The sequence below is a fragment of the Nicotiana sylvestris genome, chromosome 9, assembly GCF_000393655.2.
Source record: "Nicotiana sylvestris chromosome 9, ASM39365v2, whole genome shotgun sequence".
Taxonomy (NCBI): domain Eukaryota; kingdom Viridiplantae; phylum Streptophyta; class Magnoliopsida; order Solanales; family Solanaceae; genus Nicotiana; species Nicotiana sylvestris.
Genome location: NC_091065.1, coordinates 144,250,129 through 144,269,083, shown reverse-complemented (window position 1 = coordinate 144,269,083; position 18,955 = coordinate 144,250,129). Strand labels below are relative to the sequence as shown.

At 37.0% G+C, this 18,955-nt stretch overlaps 1 protein-coding gene across 1 annotated transcript; it reads left to right on the top strand.

The window, feature by feature from the left end:
• Window positions 1-6,101: 6,101 nt before the first annotated feature.
• LOC104222334 (uncharacterized) lies at window positions 6,102-17,787 on the top strand. The gene is made up of 4 exons (XM_070155818.1): window positions 6,102-9,585; window positions 11,276-11,535; window positions 13,103-13,699; window positions 15,215-17,787. The coding sequence occupies exons 1-4, from the start codon at window positions 6,298-6,300 to the stop codon at window positions 17,628-17,630; spliced, it is 6,561 nt and encodes a 2,186-aa protein (XP_070011919.1). The 5' UTR covers window positions 6,102-6,297; the 3' UTR covers window positions 17,631-17,787.
• The last annotated feature ends 1,168 nt before the right edge of the window (window positions 17,788-18,955 follow it).

Genomic DNA, 18,955 nt, shown 5'->3' with positions numbered 1-18,955 from the left:
ATTCATAAAATATTACTATAGCCAAATGCTACAAATATTAGTCCATTATCCATCTGTGGCCAAAAAAAGGTCAACTTTTTACTTTCTTTTGAGTGTGTGTTGTTGAAATAGATTGGGTATCTTAAGGATTTTGAATCTCAGTTTTGGGATGATTTCGTAGAGTTTTGAGGTAGTTTGAATTAAAAATTCAAATTAGAAAATGAACATGGAAAAAGATGATACACTATGTACATTTGTGTATCACATATGTATCATATATTTATCATATATATATCCATGTATACCTGTGTGTGAGATCCATGTTTGATGCATGCGTCGCAGAAGAATCTTTAAAACTCGATTTTAACTACGAATTTTGATACCAAATCAGTCCAAATCACCTCCAATCCTGCTCAAATTTTATATATTGCTTCATCTATATGTTTTCAATGAATTCAAACCATGTCAATGACAAAAATCTTTTTCCCTATTTTTTTAATAATTTATATTAGTAGTAATTAATTTAAACTCTAAACTATCCTAACTCGCCATCAAACTTCATCAAAATTTGTATATTGTCTCATCTATTTATTTTAAACAAATTGCAACAATATCCATTGAAAAAAAATTGTCTTATCATCGTTAACTTTTTGGTAGCATGACTAGAATAGCTAGTTATTAATAAATAGTGTCTTTTTTGGTATACATTCCCATAAGATTCCCAATAAAAAATTCGATTTGACCCAACTTATGTACACACTATAAATAAATATTCCACATGGCCTGCTTAGTACTCCATTGTTTCTAGGGTGAGCTTTATTTTTGGGCTTTTATGAGTTAATGGATTGGGTGACTTCATGTAACAAACTGATCAGTCGTTTTGAGCACTTACACTTCGCTCGGTTGTTTGAGGGCATGCGTAGCTCCGTATGATATATTATGACTTATGTGAATCATCGGTTTTGGTTTTCAGGTTATTCGGAATTGATTTAGAAGAATGATTCTCTGCTAGAAGCTTTAAATTTGAAAGGGGTGACAAAGTTTAATTTTTTAGTATTTGACCTCGGATTGTATTTTTGATGGTTCTGTTAGCTCCGTTGGGTAATTTTAGACTTAGGAGCGCGTCCGAATTGTGGTCCATAGTAGAATTTGGCTTGAAATGGCAAAAGTTAAAATTTTAGAAAGTTTGACCGAGAGTGAACTTTTTGATATCGGGGTCGGATTCTGATTCCAGAAGTTGGTGCAGGTCCGTAATTTCAAATGTGACTTGTGTGCAAAATTTGAAGTCAATGGGACGTGATTTAATAGGTTTCATCATCGGTTGTGGAAGTTTGAAATTTTAAAGTTCATTGATTTTGAATTGAGGTGTGATTCGTATTTTTAGCATTGTTTGATGTGATTTGAGGCCTCTACTAAGTCCATGATATGTTTTGAGACTTGTTGGCATGTTCAGACGGGGTTCCGAGAGGCTCGGGTGAGTTTCGGGGTAATTTCGGACTATTGGCCATTTTTAGTTGCTGGTTTTTGACTACAGGAGTGTACATTGCGATAGCATGGTTCTGGTCGCGACAACGAAGAGAAAAATGGAAAAAAGGCTAGTGCTTTGGGATCGCGGAAGGTCTTACGCGATCACGTAGAGGAAATGTTCTGTTGCATTAGCCCGACTTTGGAAGCTTATATCTTATAGTCTATAAAGAATTTGGAGGTGATTAAAAATTAAAGTTGTAGACCTTGATGTCTAGTTTTCAGAAACTCAAACCAATTGTAATTTGAAATTTTGTACAAAACGTTATGACCATTATACTAGAGGCTATCCGGAAGAGTTGGAGAAGGCTACTGGAAAAAATTGTTCTTCGCGATTGCGGGAGAATGGCTGCAATTGCATAGAATAAAAAAGTGCTGGAAAAATTTTGTGCTTCGGTATCACGTTAGTTTGTCCGCGATATCATAGAGAAATGCCTGGCCAGATTATAAAGTACTATATTTCGAGGGTTTCAGCCATTTTTACATTTTTGGAGCTATGGAGCTCGGATTGAGGCGATTCTTGAAGCAATTTTCAACATATGAATTGGGGTAAGTGTTCTCTATTCAGTTTTGGTTATATTTCATGAATCTATCTTCAATTTTAGCTTTTAGTTGAGGAATTTTAAAGAGGAAATTGGGGTTTTGGCCTAAAGTTTCATAATATGAATTTTTGAGTTTTGAACATCGAATTGGAGTCAAAATTGAGTGAAACTAGTATGATTGGACTCATAATTGAATGAGTTATCGAATTTTGTGAGTTTTGCCGGGTCCCAAGAAGCGGGCCCGAGTGTGATTTTTGGTCGGATTTGGGATTTGATTTAGGATTTGATTTTTATCATTTGAAATTATTTCCTTGGGCTTTATTTAATGTATTTGAGTTGCGTTTTGCTAGTTTTGAGCCGTTCGAAGGTCGCTACACGCGTGATAGAATTTTTGGAGCATCGTTTGGCTTGCTCGGTATTGGAATTGGCTTGTTCGAGGTAAGTAACTCTTCCAAACTTAGTGTTGAAAGTATGAAACCCCAAATTACATGCTATGTGATTGATGTTGAGGTGACACACATGCTAGGTGACGGGCGTGTTGGCGTGCACCCTGTGAATTATGACTCTGTTGTTTCCAAGGCAATGTATAGTGGTCCTATTTTGTTGATATCTGTGTTTTCACCATGTGATAAAGTAATTGAGTTGTCAATCATGCTAGATATCATGTTTAGGCTTTATGTCGATATTGTTGGGACCTATAGTGGTCGTTTCTTGCTGTCACCTTACTGATTTCATTGATATTTCATACTCAGTCATATTTATGCATTCATATCATATCTTAGTCTCAGCTATTATTTATTGACACATCATAACATTGTTGGCGGGCTAGTTTCATGATATTTTGAGCTCGTGAGTGAGACAGGATAGGCTAATGACTGAGTGAGGCCGAGGGCCTGATTGTGAGGATATTGATACTATAGCACGTGAGTTGTCCGTGCAGGACGTGAGTTGTCCGTGCGGATTTTGATATTGATACTATAGCACGTGAGTTGTCCGTGCGGATTCTGATATTGATACTATGGAACGTGATTTGTCCGTGCAGATTATAGTACTTGGGCTGTAGGAGCCTCTCCGGAGTCTGTACACCCCCCCAGTGAGGGATATTGATTATATTGAGGTATGGATCTTCCTTGGACATGGATCTTGTCTGAAGCATTGATATACCTGGAGATGGATCTTCTCCATGGGGCCGGATTGGCATTCCTCGGTACTGAGTGACTGATGATCAGTGATGTATATATTCCGGGATGGATCTTCCCTGGGCTGTATGGGCCTATACAGTACCGAGTGGTTGAGCATTTATGAGTGGAAAGTGTGAGACATTGAGATTAAGTACTCTGAGAGTGTGAGTAGACGATTCATCTCTAAGATACATGGCATTTGCATGCACACATTACATACAGGCATAAAGATGCATTTTTCCTTATGCTATACGGTATCACGTCATTCATGACTTATTACACACATTGATATGTGGGCATAGAGAGGTATTTCACACTTGATATCTGGAAAGAAAATGAAACATCTTATTTATTGTGGAAAGGATTTTTGAAAAAATTACAGTTTTCAAACTATCATATTTTTTCTCGACGATTTCGATAAAGTATTTGGGGTTTCACTGATATACTTGAAAAACAGAACTATTTTCGAAAATTATGAAAAGTTGAGCAGTTTAAATTTCAAGTTACTTATTTTATTATTTGTTTTACATTGTTATGAATTGTTGTTGGTTATTGGTGTTAGACCCGACCTATGTTCCAGCTCATCACAATTTTCAACCTAAGGTTAGGTTTGTTACTTATTGAGTACATGAGGTAGGTTATACTCATACTACACTTTTGCACCTTGCGTGCAGATGTTGGCTGTCGTTGTTGCTGTGTTCGATGAGAGCTGGATTTGAAGATGTACATGCATCCCTGTTGTAGCTGCCGCTTGTTCACGGTAGCCTTAGATTTATAAAATTCTATTTATGTACTTTTCAAATAGATGATGTATTTATTTTATATCGGTTTTGTAAACTCTATTCTTAGAAGCTCATGATTTGTACTACCAGTCCTTGGAGAATGTATAAAATTCAGTTAACTTCTCTATTTAATTGACTGATTGACTTCATTGGAATTGGATAGTTATTAGTTGGCTTACCTAGTGGGTTGGGTTAGGTGCCATCACGATTGGTGGATTTTGGATCGTAAAAGATTGGTATCAGAGCCCCAGGCTCATTGGTTCTACAAGTCATGAGCAAGTGTCTAGTAGAGTATTGCAGATCGGTATGATGACGTCCATACCTATCTTTGAGAGGCTACAAGACATTTAGAATATACTTCCCATCTTTCCTTCTTATCGTGCGACATTTATTCAGCTTGAAGCATAACTCTTTGAATTCCTTCTACGCATTCGTATGTGCATGTGAGCGCTCGGTATCAGCTGTGCATCGACGACTTGTGATTCCATAGATGAGGTGCAAGATGTGATTTCAGTGCGCTGATGATGGGACAGTCTGGAGGACTTGAGGCCAGGTTTTGACTGCCGCTTGAGCGTAGAGATGTTGATTGTGTGAGCACATGCTTTTGGACTTATACGTCCGGTAGTGTCCCTATGAGTGGAATTCGTGACTGGATGGCTACGTGATGAGTATGATGTGACTGCGAGATGTGTTCATATAGTTTGAATGCGGCGAGAAGAGTTTGCGTGAGATGATTTTTGCCTTGATACAATGGAAACGATATTCGGAATATTGCACTAGAATCAAGATGTGAGTAAGTTTTGAATCTTGTTTTCTTTCTTTCTAAAATCTTTATTGTATGTGACTTATATATGATACATCAATACCCAAAATAATACTCGATACAATACTAATATAATTATAATACGATCATATTAGATTTTTAGTGAAGAGTTATGATTGAAACTTAATGAATATGAAGATCAGAGTTGTATCAGAATTCTTCATAAATGTATCGCGATTATATTATAATTGTATATGTATCATAATTGTTGTAGGAATTGTATTATAAATGTATATAATAATATATTCATCGTATATTGTTACGAGCAGTTGTGAGTTCATGACGAATTTCACAGTTTGTATCACAAATGTATGATAATTGTATATTAATTTATTAGTATTATATCATGTATTATTTTGAGTATTAATGTATCAGATAAAAGTTAGATACAATTGGGATACAAGTATAATACAATTATATTTTAGTATTGATGTATCTGATACAATTTTAAATATAATTATAATACAGTTATCATACAATTATCATAAAATTCCTTAATATTTCTTCATTTCTTCATTTTCAGTGTTATCTAGTCTTCTAGCAAAAGAACGATACAATTAATGATTTTTTAATAATATAAAGTTATCAGCAATAGTGGGAAGAGAGAAGATGGAGATACTTGGCGTAGATTAAAGGATTCTGATATAAAAAAGAGAGAGAGAGAAGAGGAAAGGGAAAAAATGGGAAGGATATAATTGAATCCCTTAATTGAAGGGACTAATAATGAGGTGGGAGCCTATACAATTTTTAAGAAAAACCTAGATACTTATTAAAACCTAAAAAACACAGAGAACATAGGTAAATACGTTTCTAATATAGTATAACTAGGTAAAAATCCGTTTAGAAAATTGATAACCAATGGATAACTGATGGGTTTAACTTTTACAATTGTAAAACCTCAAATTGAGGGTTCCTCAAGTTTGGGAGACTAGGAATTCTTCCAAAAGTGATCATATTCATGAAACCATGAATAATATGGTTACTCATATTATCTGTCGGTTAACCCTTTTTTATCCGTATTAAATATGAGTCGGGTCGGATAATCTATCCGTTTTCTCATTACCTGTTTTGACCCGTCCCATATCCGACCCGACCTGCCCGTTTGCCACCCTTACTGTCAATCAATGTGACATCTTTAGGTTATATGTCCATGATCAGTCAAGTTTGTAAGGTTCATCAACCAAATTATTTGACATTGCTTTTACTGATTTCCTAATCTTAAAATTCTATGGCTTCTAATTGCCAATATTCGCTGGAAATTTTATCATACGACGCTTCAAAGTTCAAACAGAAAAGAAAATAAACAAATGTGCAGGGGTACGTTGGTCAATTCGTTTCCCTACTATACAATTCTCCAAAAAACCCTTCTTGAACCCCAAACAACCCTGGCAAAGAACCACCAAAGTCGCCGTTGCCAAACTTCCGGTGACATAACCTCCGTTTAATCCAAATACCGAAATACCGATATGTCAGCTAAATGGAGAGCCTTACAGCATCGTCATCGTTACACTTACAGTGCCGTAATATTTCCCAAAAATTTCAGTGACGCATTTCATCAAACACCTTCCACTCGCTTCTACACCGAACTCAAACAATTCACCTCCTTATCATCCACATACTCTCAGCTCACTCACGCTAAAAACCTCGCTTCAGCTTTCGCCGAATTACTCTTAAACCCCAATGCTGACGTGTCATCAATATCTACAGCTTCCAGATTTTACCTAGAAATTCTCTTTCTAGAAAATTCACAGCCATTGCATAGAACTTTACTCACCGTGCTTGTCAAATGCAAGAATTTTCATAACTTAATTCGAAACTGTTTTCGTGAACTTTGCGAAGAATATGGCGAAAAAGGAAAGAGATTTTGTGTTTCTAGAGCAGCGTTGTCTATGATGAGCACACCAAAATTAGGGTACTTAGTTGAAATTGTTGAAGAATGTGGGGTTTTGGTTAGTTTAAATGTTGTATTAGGGTTAAGCGAGGTATTAGAAGAGCTGAAGAATTATTCTAGACCGTCACCTATCGTAATGGAACAATGCAATGAAGCACTTTCGTGTATGTATTACTTGCTTCAACGATTTCCTTTGAAGTTTGTTAATGCTGCAGGTGATAATTGTGTTTTTCTGGAGAGAATTTTGATTACTGTTTTGAGTATTTTGAGATCAGAATCATTTTCTAGGGATTGTTTAGTGGCTGCAGGGGTGAGTTTTTGCGCAGCGTTACAGGTTTGTCTTAGTCCTCAAGAGCTTGGATTGTTTATTATGGAAGGAATTTTTAATGAGAGTGAAATTGTGTATGATGAGTTTGAATTTAAGGATGTAGTTAATAAAATCCCGTTTAAGGGCGATTTGATTGGTGAATTAAGTAAGTTTTTGTCGTTGAGCAGACTTTGTTTGATTCGAGGTATTTTAACTGCAGTCTCGAGGATAGTATTGAATATTGGGTTTCTTATATCAAATGATAACGAGGAATCAATCAAGATGATTCTTTATGATGGGATTTTGCCTGAGCTTTGTAATTTTTGTGAGAATCCAATTGACAGTCACTTCAATTTTCATGCTCTGACTGTGATGCAGATTTGCCTGCAGCAGGTTAAAACGTCGATGTTAGATAAGAATGGAAGTCGTGAAATAAATTATGATCCCATTTCTGAGGACATTGGGACACGGTTGTTGCAAATAGTGTGGAATAATTTGGAAGATCCTCTGAGCCAAACGGTCAAACAAGTGCATCTTATTTTTGATCTCTTCTTAGACATTCAGGCTAGTCTGCACTGGGTAGAGGGTAGTGATACATTCAAATTGTTTATGAGGAAGGTTGCTTTTGATCTTCTTCGGCTGGGACCACGTTGTAAAGGAAGATACGTTCCTTTAGCATCCCTTATCAAGAGGCTGGGCGCAAGGACACTTTTAAGTATGAGACCAGATCTGTTGTTTGAAACGATAAAGGCATACATTGATGATGACGTGTGCTGTGCTTTAACAACATTCCTCAAGTGTTTCCTTGAGTGTTTGCGTGATGAGTATTGGAGTAGTGATGGTGTTGAAAGTGGGTACAACAAATATAGAGGTCATTGCCTGCCTCCACTTTTGTCTGGCCTAGTTTCTGGACATTCAAAACTCCGCTCAAATCTTAACACCTATGCATTGCCAGTAGTTCTTGAACTGGATGTTGATGCTATATTTCCTATGCTTGCTTTTATTGGCATTGGATGTGGCGGGGACAATGGTGAAGTATTTCTTACTGAGCTGGATTTTAGGGGTGTGACTCCTGCGCTTGAAGAGCGCGTGGCTGTTTTAGTTTCATTGTTTAAGGTTTCTCGTTTACTTGCTTTGCTGGAAGGGGATATTGATTGGTCTAATAATTCTTTGTCATCCACGGAGGACATGGAGCTGAACTTGGAAAATAGAGATGCTGTTGCCTGCATTAAGGGGATTGAGGTTAAAGTCCCAGTGAAATATCTGGTTTTGGCACTTACCCATATTGATGAGTCGCTTCGGATTGATGCAGCAGAATCTCTGTTCGTAAATCCAAAGACCGCAAGTTTACCATCGTCATTGGAACTCAGTCTGATGAAGGTAGCAGTTCCTTTGAACATGAGATGTTGCTCAACTGCTTTCCAGATGAAGTGGACAAGCTTATTTAGGAAGTTCTTTTCCCGGGTTCGAACAGCATTGGAGAGGCAGGTTAAGCAGGGAGGTTGGCAACCCCTTGCACATAAAGACACAAGGAGAAATTTTGTTGCCAAAGGAACAGGGGATATGTTTGAAGACAGGGCAGATGAACTTTTTAACTTTATGAAGTGGTTGAGTTGCTTTCTGTTCTTTTCGTGCTACCCATCTGCTCCATATGAGAGAAAGACAATGGCAATGGAGCTTTTATTGATAATGCTAAATGTTTGGTCTATTGTTCTTTCAAAAGAAGGAAACATTGATGCTGTTTCTCCTCAATTCTGTCTTTATCCCTACAATAAGGGGCTTCTTTTACCTGAATCAACTCTGTTGCTGGTTGGATCAATTGTTGATAGTTGGGACCGACTTAGAGAGAGTTCTTTTCGTATTCTGCTGCATTTTCCTACCCCTCTTCCTGGAATTGATAGCCAGGTCAGGGTTAGTGAAGCAATTGTTTGGGCTAAGAAGCTAGTCTGTAGTCCACGTGTCAGAGAGAGTGATGCTGGAGCTTTGACCTTACGACTTATATTCAGAAAGTATGTTTTGGATCTTGGTTGGGTTGTTAATGCCTCATCTAACGATGTCTCTCCACAACCACTGTTGAAGCTGCTAAATGGGGAGAATAAGGCTTGTAAGTTTGCACCTCCAGCAATAGAGTATTTAAGATCACTGATTGATTGGTTGGATGCGGTTGTTCAGGTTGGAGAGAAGGATCTCTCAGAAGCATGTAGGGACAGCTTTGTTCATGGTGCTTTGCTTGCTCTTCGATATACTTTTGAGGAACTGGACTGGGATTCGGATGCAGTAGTCTGCAGTATATCCGAAATGAAAGTGGTATTGGAGAAGATATTGGAGTTGGTCATGCGGATAACTTCATTGGCCCTTTGGGTGGTATCTGCTGATGCTTGGTACTTACCTGATGATATGGAGGAAATGGATGATGATGCTCTTTTGTTAGAGGTTCCTCATGAGATGGATGAGTCCCTATCTACCTCAGACAAGGTAGAAAATACAAAAGTGGTGCGGGATGGCAGGCAAACTGAGCAGATAGTTATGGTTGGTTGTTGGCTTGCTATGAAAGAGGTATAGAAACTGGCTATTTATCCCATTTGTCCAAGTAGCTAACTAATTAATAGATCTTATATGAGGTTGATGGTTAAATTATGTCATCACTCATTCTTGTGCTGTCATTATTTTTTTCCTTGCTTCTTTGTACTCAGGCCGACTTTATAGTTCTTAGTTCAACTGATGGCAAGAGAATGCATTTTCTACCCTTCCCCCCCTCTATTACAACCTTTACAACCTTTGTGTGGCTGAAGCTGCAATGATAAACATTAGGAGCCTCTTTGGAAAGCCACCTAGGAATTGGATTTGAGTGTCATTGGGTATAATTACACAGTTTGACATGTTTGTCTTGCCAACTAATTACTTGGTCAGCATGTAATTGGGGAGGTATAATTACACTCTCCGGTTCTCAAGGGGAGGTGAGAATTGGTGGTAATTACACTGTGCAATTACAAAGTTACTTTTTAATTTCTTTCCTTTTTGTTTTTATTTTATTTTAATTTTTTTATAACTTTTTATTTCCATTATTTTTATTTCTTTTTACTTTTTAATTTCTTTTTAAATTTTAAAATATATTTTTCTTTATACATTATTTATCTTTTATTTCTCTACCTTTACTTCTTGTGATTCTATGTAATTGCTAGTATATTTTATTTCTTATCTGTTTTATTTTCTTTAGTTAGCGTATCTGCGTTATTATTCTAGTTTTTGAAACTACACCTCCTAATATTAGAAATAATGAGTCATTAACAAACTTGGTATATAATGAGTGAGGTCATTAAAGTAGAATTTCGTTGTTGAATGAAGTTAAGAACTTATTATGTTTCCTAATCTTAAGTTGTATTGTAACTTATTTTTATTATGTTGGAATTTAACATATGTTAAACTATTTTTTTTTTGGATTTTGAAGTTGTGTTATATTTATGGTTCTAATTACTTGTTTTAGTAGTATTGGCCTATTATTACATATTGCATAGAATTGATAGATTAGTTTTGTCAAACATTTGAATAGTGTTATATATTATATTTATAAATATTGATTTATTTTATCAAACATGCATTCCATGATGTTGTTACAAAACGTATGTTTTTAGTTCTTATAATTTATTAAACTAAATATTATTAATTTGAAAAATATATATCAATTATTTTACAATATTAGTTATAAATATATAATTCACATTTAAGAAAAAATATGTATCTTAAATACCAAATCTAATATTATTTATACTTATAAAAAATTATTTATAGGCATATATTTATTATATTAACTTTTAAGTTTTGACAATTACTTCATTTAAAATTTAATCTAACCGTGTAATTATATTTGTGCAACCAAACAGTACGCTTGTAATTACACTGTAATTACGTTATGACAAACAAACAAGTTGTTGTAGTTACTATACTGTGTAATTACTACCCTAGTAATTACACCGATTCCAATTACCGGGTGGCTTTCCTAACAGACCCTAGTTGATTTCTTCTCATCTGCATAGGCCTTAGTGGGTAAAGTTATCCGGTACTTGTGTTAGTGGGAGGTAGTAGGTACTCGATGGAATAGTCGAGGTGTACTCAAGCTGGCCGAGACACCAACGTTATTTAAAAAAACAAAAAGAAGGAATCGTAGATTGTGATCAACTACTTTATATGAAGTTTATATTCTTAAAATTTCCAGAAGGATCATATCTTCTCATCTACATTGTTTCAGGTGAGCCTTCTTTTGGGAACAATAATAAGAAAGGTTCCTTTACCTACTTCAGATGTTTCTGAATCAGGTTTTCAAGCTGTTCATGAAACTGATTTATCCAATATGACGTCCGGCGCAATGCTTGATCTGAAACAACTCGAGGTAATTGGCAACCACTTCTTGGAAGTCCTTTTGAAAATGAAGCATAATGGTGCTATTGATAAGACAAGGGCTGGATTTACTGCTCTTTGCAATCGATTACTTTGTTCGAATGATTCAAGGTATGTGTACTGGATTCTATTTTTATATGTGCAATCATGTTTTCGACATGCTTAGTTTTTTTGCAGGAATTCCAGTGCCAAGGCTGTAAGCGGCATGCTTATCTTGGTGTAGCTTAAGATAATTTCTCTCTAAAATTAGAAAACTGAATGATGCTGTGGTTTCACAGCGGACATCTCCTTTTCATCTATCTGTTTGTTAATTCCTGAAAATGACTAAACACTAAAATTCTCATTTTCATTTAAGACTCACCAATTTCAATGGGAGGAACCTTGGGCAGATTGCTAGTACAGAGAGGTGGGGAAGCAGACACCAAGAAAGTGATAGAATCCAGTACTAGTAATCAGCAAACCCGCGAGTACTGCAACTCCTTCAGTGGGCTGCAGCTAAGAGGAGAGGAGGAGAACTTGAGAGGGTCTAGGGTATATTCCTTTGTTCTTTGGGTTTTCCCCACGTGGAAAGGGAGAAAAACAACCCAAAAAAGAGGACTAGAAAGGGAATTCTCCGTCCTATTGGGTTTTATGAACCAGAGCCTGGTATCAAAGAGATCGAGTTCTGCTTGCGATGAAGTGAGCTCAAAATTAGTGAGATTGAGCTCAGCTCACTTCCCTGCTTGAGCAAGTAACATTGAAAATTCGTGAGCCTGAGTAGCTTGTAAGCTTTAAAGCGACAGAGCAAGCAAAAATTGAAAGGAAAAGGAGAGCCAAAATAGTGACGCTTCCAATCTTGCTTCAGGTTAATGGCAGTAGGTGACATCTTAAAGTTTTTTAGTTCCTCTGTCATATCACCTCTAAGAGAAGGTTGGAGTTAACTTTTTGAATCTTTGTTGTTAGATTGCAATCAGAGTTTAGTAAGGGAATAATGAAAGATAGATTTAAATTTAAATCTCTTAAAACTCATTGTCACGCACTTGTAAGAAAGCTCACTCATGTCTTGTCAATGCAGAGGAAAAAGGAGATATCTGAATATTGTGCTGTAGATAATTTAGTTTGTTGTTTGCTTCATGACAGAGGTGTTGACCTGCGTTCAGTAGATAAGGCATTCTTGTTAACTCATTTCTATCTTGTTATTGTTATTCAAGTCTATTATTTGTTTTTTCTTTCCAATTCCTGTTTCTTTGGAGATACCAATTTTACGGCTGTTTTCGTCCAACTCTCATCCCTCCCTTGCATGCCCTTCAAGAAAAAAAGAAAATTGAAAAATGAAAAAAAAATATTGCAGATGCAGAAAGTTTGAAAAAAGGTGTAACAGGTATGATAGGTGGACTGATGCCGTTCTCTTTTTAAAATTATCAGAAAGGAAGACTTTCGTTTGACACCATTTCTCCAGCTTGATAACTTTTTATCTGAAGATTGGCTATTGATTTTCTGTTTGGTGTCTGTTTATAGTAGTCTCTAACGGATAACTGCTGTTACCTATGACGACTAGGAAATTGATGGATTTGAATTCGTGCCATATTGCATTTGACGATGTTGGACTTTCATTGTTAGGATTATAGCAGAGTTTACTACAAAGATAAACGACATGCATTCTGAATTCATTTGCTAAGGTTGCTTTTCGTTATTTCAGACTTTGTAAGTTGACTGAGTCTTGGATGGAGCAACTTATGGAACGAACAGTAGCCAAGGGACAAACAGTGGATGATCTCCTAAGGAGAAGTGCTGGTATTCCTGCAGCATTTATTGCTTTCTTCCTTTCAGAGCCGCAGGGCACACCAAAAAGGCTTTTGCCTAGGGCATTACGATGGTTAATAGATGTTGCTAATAAGTCTTTAACAGATCATACTGAAACAAACAGTTTCAGTGCTGATGCCTGCAATGGTTTTGTGGAGGCAAAAAGTCCAGCTAATTTTTCTGAAGTTGCCCCTGATATATATGATGCTGAAAGGATTTCGAAGATTCGAGATGAGGGTGTTGTTCCTACTGTGCATGCTTTCAATGTCCTTAAAGTTGCTTTTAATGATACCAACCTAGCAACTGATACATCGGGTTTTTCTGCTGAGGCTTTGATTATCTCGATACGGTGTTTCTCTTCTCCACACTGGGAGATACGGAACAGTGCCTGTCTTGCTTATACTGCTTTGGTTCGTCGCATGATTGGATTTTTGAATGTACACAAGCGAGCATCAGTCAGGCGTGCTATAACAGGGCTTGAATTCTTTCATAGGTATAACAGGATGGGTCTCTTCTGATCTTTATTTATCATAATATATGCTTTGTGTTATATGCTTCTATTAGACCACTTGTAGTTATCTATATGCTGTCTTATTTTTCATCGAGGTTTGCTCACATTCTTCTGCTAAGTTATTGTTTATATTTGCTGTATGGTTGTATCGTTTCTTGCAATTGAAGGAAAAAGTGCTTTTCACATTTGAAAATCAGATAAAACTCGTCTTCTCGTCAAAGCCTTATTACTTGGAGCGATCATGCTCATTGGTCAAATTATGTTTCATCACCTAATGATTGCCCACATTGATTATCTTGTTGCCTGACTGCACTAACTGACTTGGGAAGAATGAAGTGACTGCGACTCACACTGTTCAGCTACTTTTCTTGGTCCATTGTACATGAATGATGTCAACAAATGTAAATTTAAAAATCCTGTTCTACAGTTTAAACTACTTTCCCATAGTATGCCTTCATGTTTTGGTTTATTTGAACTTTGTAAAATCAAGAAATGACCATAAGGAACCAACAAGTCTATCTTTAATTAACCTATAAATTAGTAGTGGAATGTTGCAAGCATATAAATAATACATAATTTCCTTTTTATTTTGGTAATCTTGAGTTTGTTTTGTTCTTGATATTTTGGCCTGTATATTACAAGAAACTGTATTTCTTTTTTCCCCTTCAAAATTTCATACTCTTGAATCTGTTTATTTCCTGATGTTTATTTTGACATATTAGATTCCAAAAAATGTATGCTTTTCCTGTAACTTAGAAATAAGTCATTCATACTATGAACATGCTACATGGATAAAAGCTCACATGTATGCTGATTACATTCACATGCTCCTTTTCCCCCAAAATGACCCGCAAATACGCCCCCAACCCTAAAAATATTTTTTTAGTTTCTTTGGTTTGTGTAAGGTTTTAAATCTTAAAACATAATTTTTCTACTCATTTTTTGTTGGCTTGATGCATACTCCCTCCGTTTCAATTTTTTTTGAACATATTTGACTGGGTATGGAGTTCAAGAAAAAAGAGAAGACTTTTGAAACTTGTGATCTAAAATAACCCATAAATATTTGTGTGGCTATAACCTATAAATCATCTCATTAAGGGTAAAAGGGAAATTTTAAAGTTAAATTTTTTTTTCAAATTTTGAAAGGATTCATTCTTTTTGAAACTGACTAAAAAGGAAATAAGTTCATTTTTTTTGAAACGGAGGGAGTATATCTGAACAGTACTATATGTTGATTGCGTTTGTCATGTATCTTCTATTGTTTCTGAAGTGTGGACCAAGTGTTTGATTTTAGGAAATTGAATCTGTGATTCTGTAGAAGATGACAAAGTAATCAATCATCATTATTTCTGGCTTATGGAGATTCTGTTCTTATGTCCACTAGTTGTTTCATTTGTGGGTATGATTGATGCTATGTCTTGTTTAAGGAAAACACATTTATTCGCTCATGCCAAAGCAAATATTCTCTAATCACTTTCCTGGCTGTTTGTCGTGTAGGTACCCTCCCTTGCATTCGTTCTTATTTAATGAGCTAAAAATTGCAACTGAGTCACTTTTGGACGGATCATCTGAACATTTAAGGTCCAGCATGGCTAAAGTTGTGCACCCCAGCTTATGTCCAGTCCTGATTCTCTTATCTAGACTCAAACCTTCTCCAATTGCAAGTGAAGCTGGAGATCCCCAGGATCCTTTCCTGTTCATGCCACTCATCAGGAAATGCTCAGTCCAGAGCAATCTTCGTATCCGTGTTTTCGCATCAAGAGCTCTAACAGGTTTAGTGTCTAATGAAAAGCTTCCACTTGTCCTCCTAAATATTGCCTCTGAGTTACCGGGCGCTGGCGAGCACGTCGAGAATTCTGACGTCTCTCTCTCTTCCATTAGAGTAAATAGCTCTTTTAATTCACTTCATGGGATGTTATTACAGTTGAACTCTCTTATCGACACAAACTGCAGAGATCTACCTGATGTTTCCAAAAAAGATAATATTCTTGCTGAATTGATACATATTCTTGCTTCACGCTCATGTATTGGGAGTCCTGAGCAATGTCCTTGCCCAATTATCAACAGCTGCTTTTTGAAGGTGCTAGATAGCATGCTAAGTGTTGCAAGAACATGTCAAATGAGCAAAAATATTGATGTCATTTGGAACCTCCTTTGGCGGCTATCTTCAGAATGTTTAGATTTAGGAGTGGTTTGTGCACCAACATATTTTGATCCAACCATCTCAGAACTTCGGAAGCAAGCTGCAAGTTCATATTTTAATTGTGTTTACCAAACATCTAAAGAAGTTGCTGAAGAGTATCCGTTAATACCATCAGGAGGCCCTCCTTCTGGTTCAAACTTATCAAAGATATCTGTAAATGAAATTTCTTTCAGCAGATTCCAGGGAAGGCTAATACGTTCGATCTCTGACACTTCATATGAAGTTCGGATTGCAACACTGAAGTGGTTTCTTTTATTTCTCAAGTCACCAGAATATAATGAGATAAAGAGAAGTTGCTTCACCAGCGTTGATCTCCAGACCAGTGTGATGAATCTTTTAACGTTGGACAATAACCATAAATGTTTGAACTACATTCTGAAGATTATCTACAGCTGGAGTCAGCAGGAGTATCATAATAATGGAGAAGAATGTGCAGATCCTAAATTTTTTGGTGATATGGGTAGCGAGTCAGTGCTCCAGTTCTGGGACAAGGTGGTTTCCTTATACAAGGTGACTAGGCATTCAAAGACTCGAGAGATGCTTCTTTGTTGCATGGGGATTTGTATAAAGCAAGTTGCTAGCTCGCTTAGTATTTCAGTTGTAGATTTGCAAAATGTCAAAGCTGGTCAATTTAACCCCCATGATCCATCTGATCCATCTAAATTATCTGTCTTTTACGAGTGCATCAGCTATTATGTAGACCTAATTGAACAACACACTGATGCCTCAGAGCCTGTAAACATGCGTAGGGCGGCTGCGGAGTCTATGATAGCATCTGGTTTGTTGGATCAAGCCGAAGTTATTGGTCCTTCAGTCTACAATAGCCAAATTCCTGATAGCAATTTCTGCTCCCCGTTCAAGCAAGAAAAGGTGGTTAATATGTATGCCCATAAAATCCTGGATTTATGGTTTTCATGCATTACGCTTCTTGAGGATGAAGATGAGAATCTTAGGAGAAAACTCGCCTTAGATGTCCAGAATTGTCTTACATCTAAAAGATCTGAAAGAAGCTTCGTGACAGGAGTGGTCCCAATCCAAGTAGAGCAAGTGATTGAGAGGAGCTTCAAGCATCTCTCATCAATTTTTGGTCATTGTCTTGACTACCTTGATTTCCTTTGCCGCAGGGTTCTAGGTTCTGCTAACCATGCTTGTTTTATTTCAGAAGGAGATCTTGTCAAACGTGTCTTTGACAAGGAGATTGACAACCATCATGAAGAAAAACTGTTGATCTGCCAGATATGCTGTTTTCATTTGGAGAAGCTTCCAGCTTCAAGATTTTTGTTAGTTGAACCCTGTAACGTACATGAGGTGAAAGACTTTTTGCAGAACTGGAGAAGGAGGTTTGCGCAGAAGTTGGTACTATTTGCCAAAGACTACGTTGTTGCACAGGGAGGCGCTGATTGGATTGGTGGGGTTGGTAACCATAAAGATGCCTTCTTACCTCTCTATGCAAATTTACTTGCCTTTTATGCCTTGTCAAACTGTATTTTTAAGGGGAAACCAGAAGATAGAAAGTTGATGCTCCCTGAAGTTCAAGAAATTGGTGAGGCCATACAACCGTTCCTTTCCAACCCATTTTTATCTAATTTATTCTCATTGGTGGTTAAGTTACACGACAAGATGATCGGTGAAGGTTCGTGTGATTTTAGCCAAAAGATCATTGATGAGTCAGCTTGGGATTCTTTTGATCCTTATTTTCTTCTAAGGTGAGTCTTGCTTGTGGGATCGCGGATTAATAGAATTTTGTATGAAAGTTGTAGCTTGATCATTGTATACTAGCTAATTGGTATGTGTAAAACTGTTATAAGGGTTGTGATTCTTTTCGGAAGCTTAAGTATGATGATCCCTATTCTAGTTTTATTGATTATTATAGTTGTTTTTACGGTAGTAGGAATTTTCAAGTGGTTAGAGTAGATAATGATGTAGACTGGTTTTTCCTTTCCCTTTTCTCTTCGAAAGGATAAACTGGAAAGAAAAGAGAGAAAAACATTACGATATATTGCATATCAACAAATTGATAACCTGGTAGAAATGGTAACTAATCTATTATACAAGTCAAATTATATTGAGTATTAGCGTATATAACTAAAATCCATTGGGGCAAATTACTGTAATTTGATGACTAAAACAACAACAACAACAACCCAGGAAAATCCCACAAGTGGGGTCTGGGGAGGGTAGTATGTACGCAGACCTTACCCCTACCCCAAAGGGGTAGAGAGGCTGTTTCCGAAAGACCCTCGGCTCAAGATAATAAGAAAAACCAGAAAAACAAAAGGGGGGAATATTAGTTTCACCATAGAGATCATAGGAAAAATAGGAACCTAAAATGCATAAGAAAAATACAAGACAGAAATGATGGCTAGTAAATAGATCTAGCACCGAAAAGAGAAAATATTAAGACACGACAATGCCCCTAGTAATTTTCGATTAAAACCTTACCAGACTAGGCTCACAATGGAACAAAGTAACGCAAGACTCAACTAGCTCCTAGCCTACAACTGTAATACTCGACCTCCACAAATTTCTATCAAGTGTCATGTCCTCGGAAATCTGAAGTCTCGCCATATCCTACCTGATCACCTCTCCCCAATACTTTTTAGGCCGCCCCTACCTCTTCTCGTGCCCTCCACAACCAGCCGCTCACACCTCCTCACTGGAGCATCTGGGCTTCTCCTCATTACATGCCCGAACCATCTAAGCCGCGCTTCTCGCATCTTGTCATCAATGGGAGCCACGTGCACCTTCTCCCGAATATCATCATTTCTAATCTTGTCCATCCTGGTGTGCCCGCACATCCAACTCAACATTCTCATTTCAGCTACTTTCATCTTTTGGATATGTGAGATTTAACAGGCCAACACTCTGCCCCATACATCATGGCCGGTCTAACCACTGCTTTATAGAACTTACCTTTGAGTATTGTTGGCACTCTTTTGTCACACAAAACTCCGGATGCTAACCTCTACTTCATCCATCCTACCCCAATACGGTGTGCGACATCTTCATCAATCTCCCTCCCCCATGGATAACTG

What these genes read in the sequence shown, in the direction of transcription:
- LOC104222334 (XM_070155818.1), top strand. Translation starts at nt 6,298, where the DNA reads ATGTCAGCTAAATGGAGAGCCTTACAGCATCGTCATCGTTACACTTAC. An exon ending in GTTGGCTTGCTATGAAAGAG is followed by an intron (nt 9,586 to 11,275) that starts GTATAGAAACTG and finishes ACATTGTTTCAG; the next exon opens with GTGAGCCTTCTTTTGGGAAC. An exon ending in GGGCTTGAATTCTTTCATAG is followed by an intron (nt 13,700 to 15,214) that starts GTATAACAGGAT and finishes TTTGTCGTGTAG; the next exon opens with GTACCCTCCCTTGCATTCGT.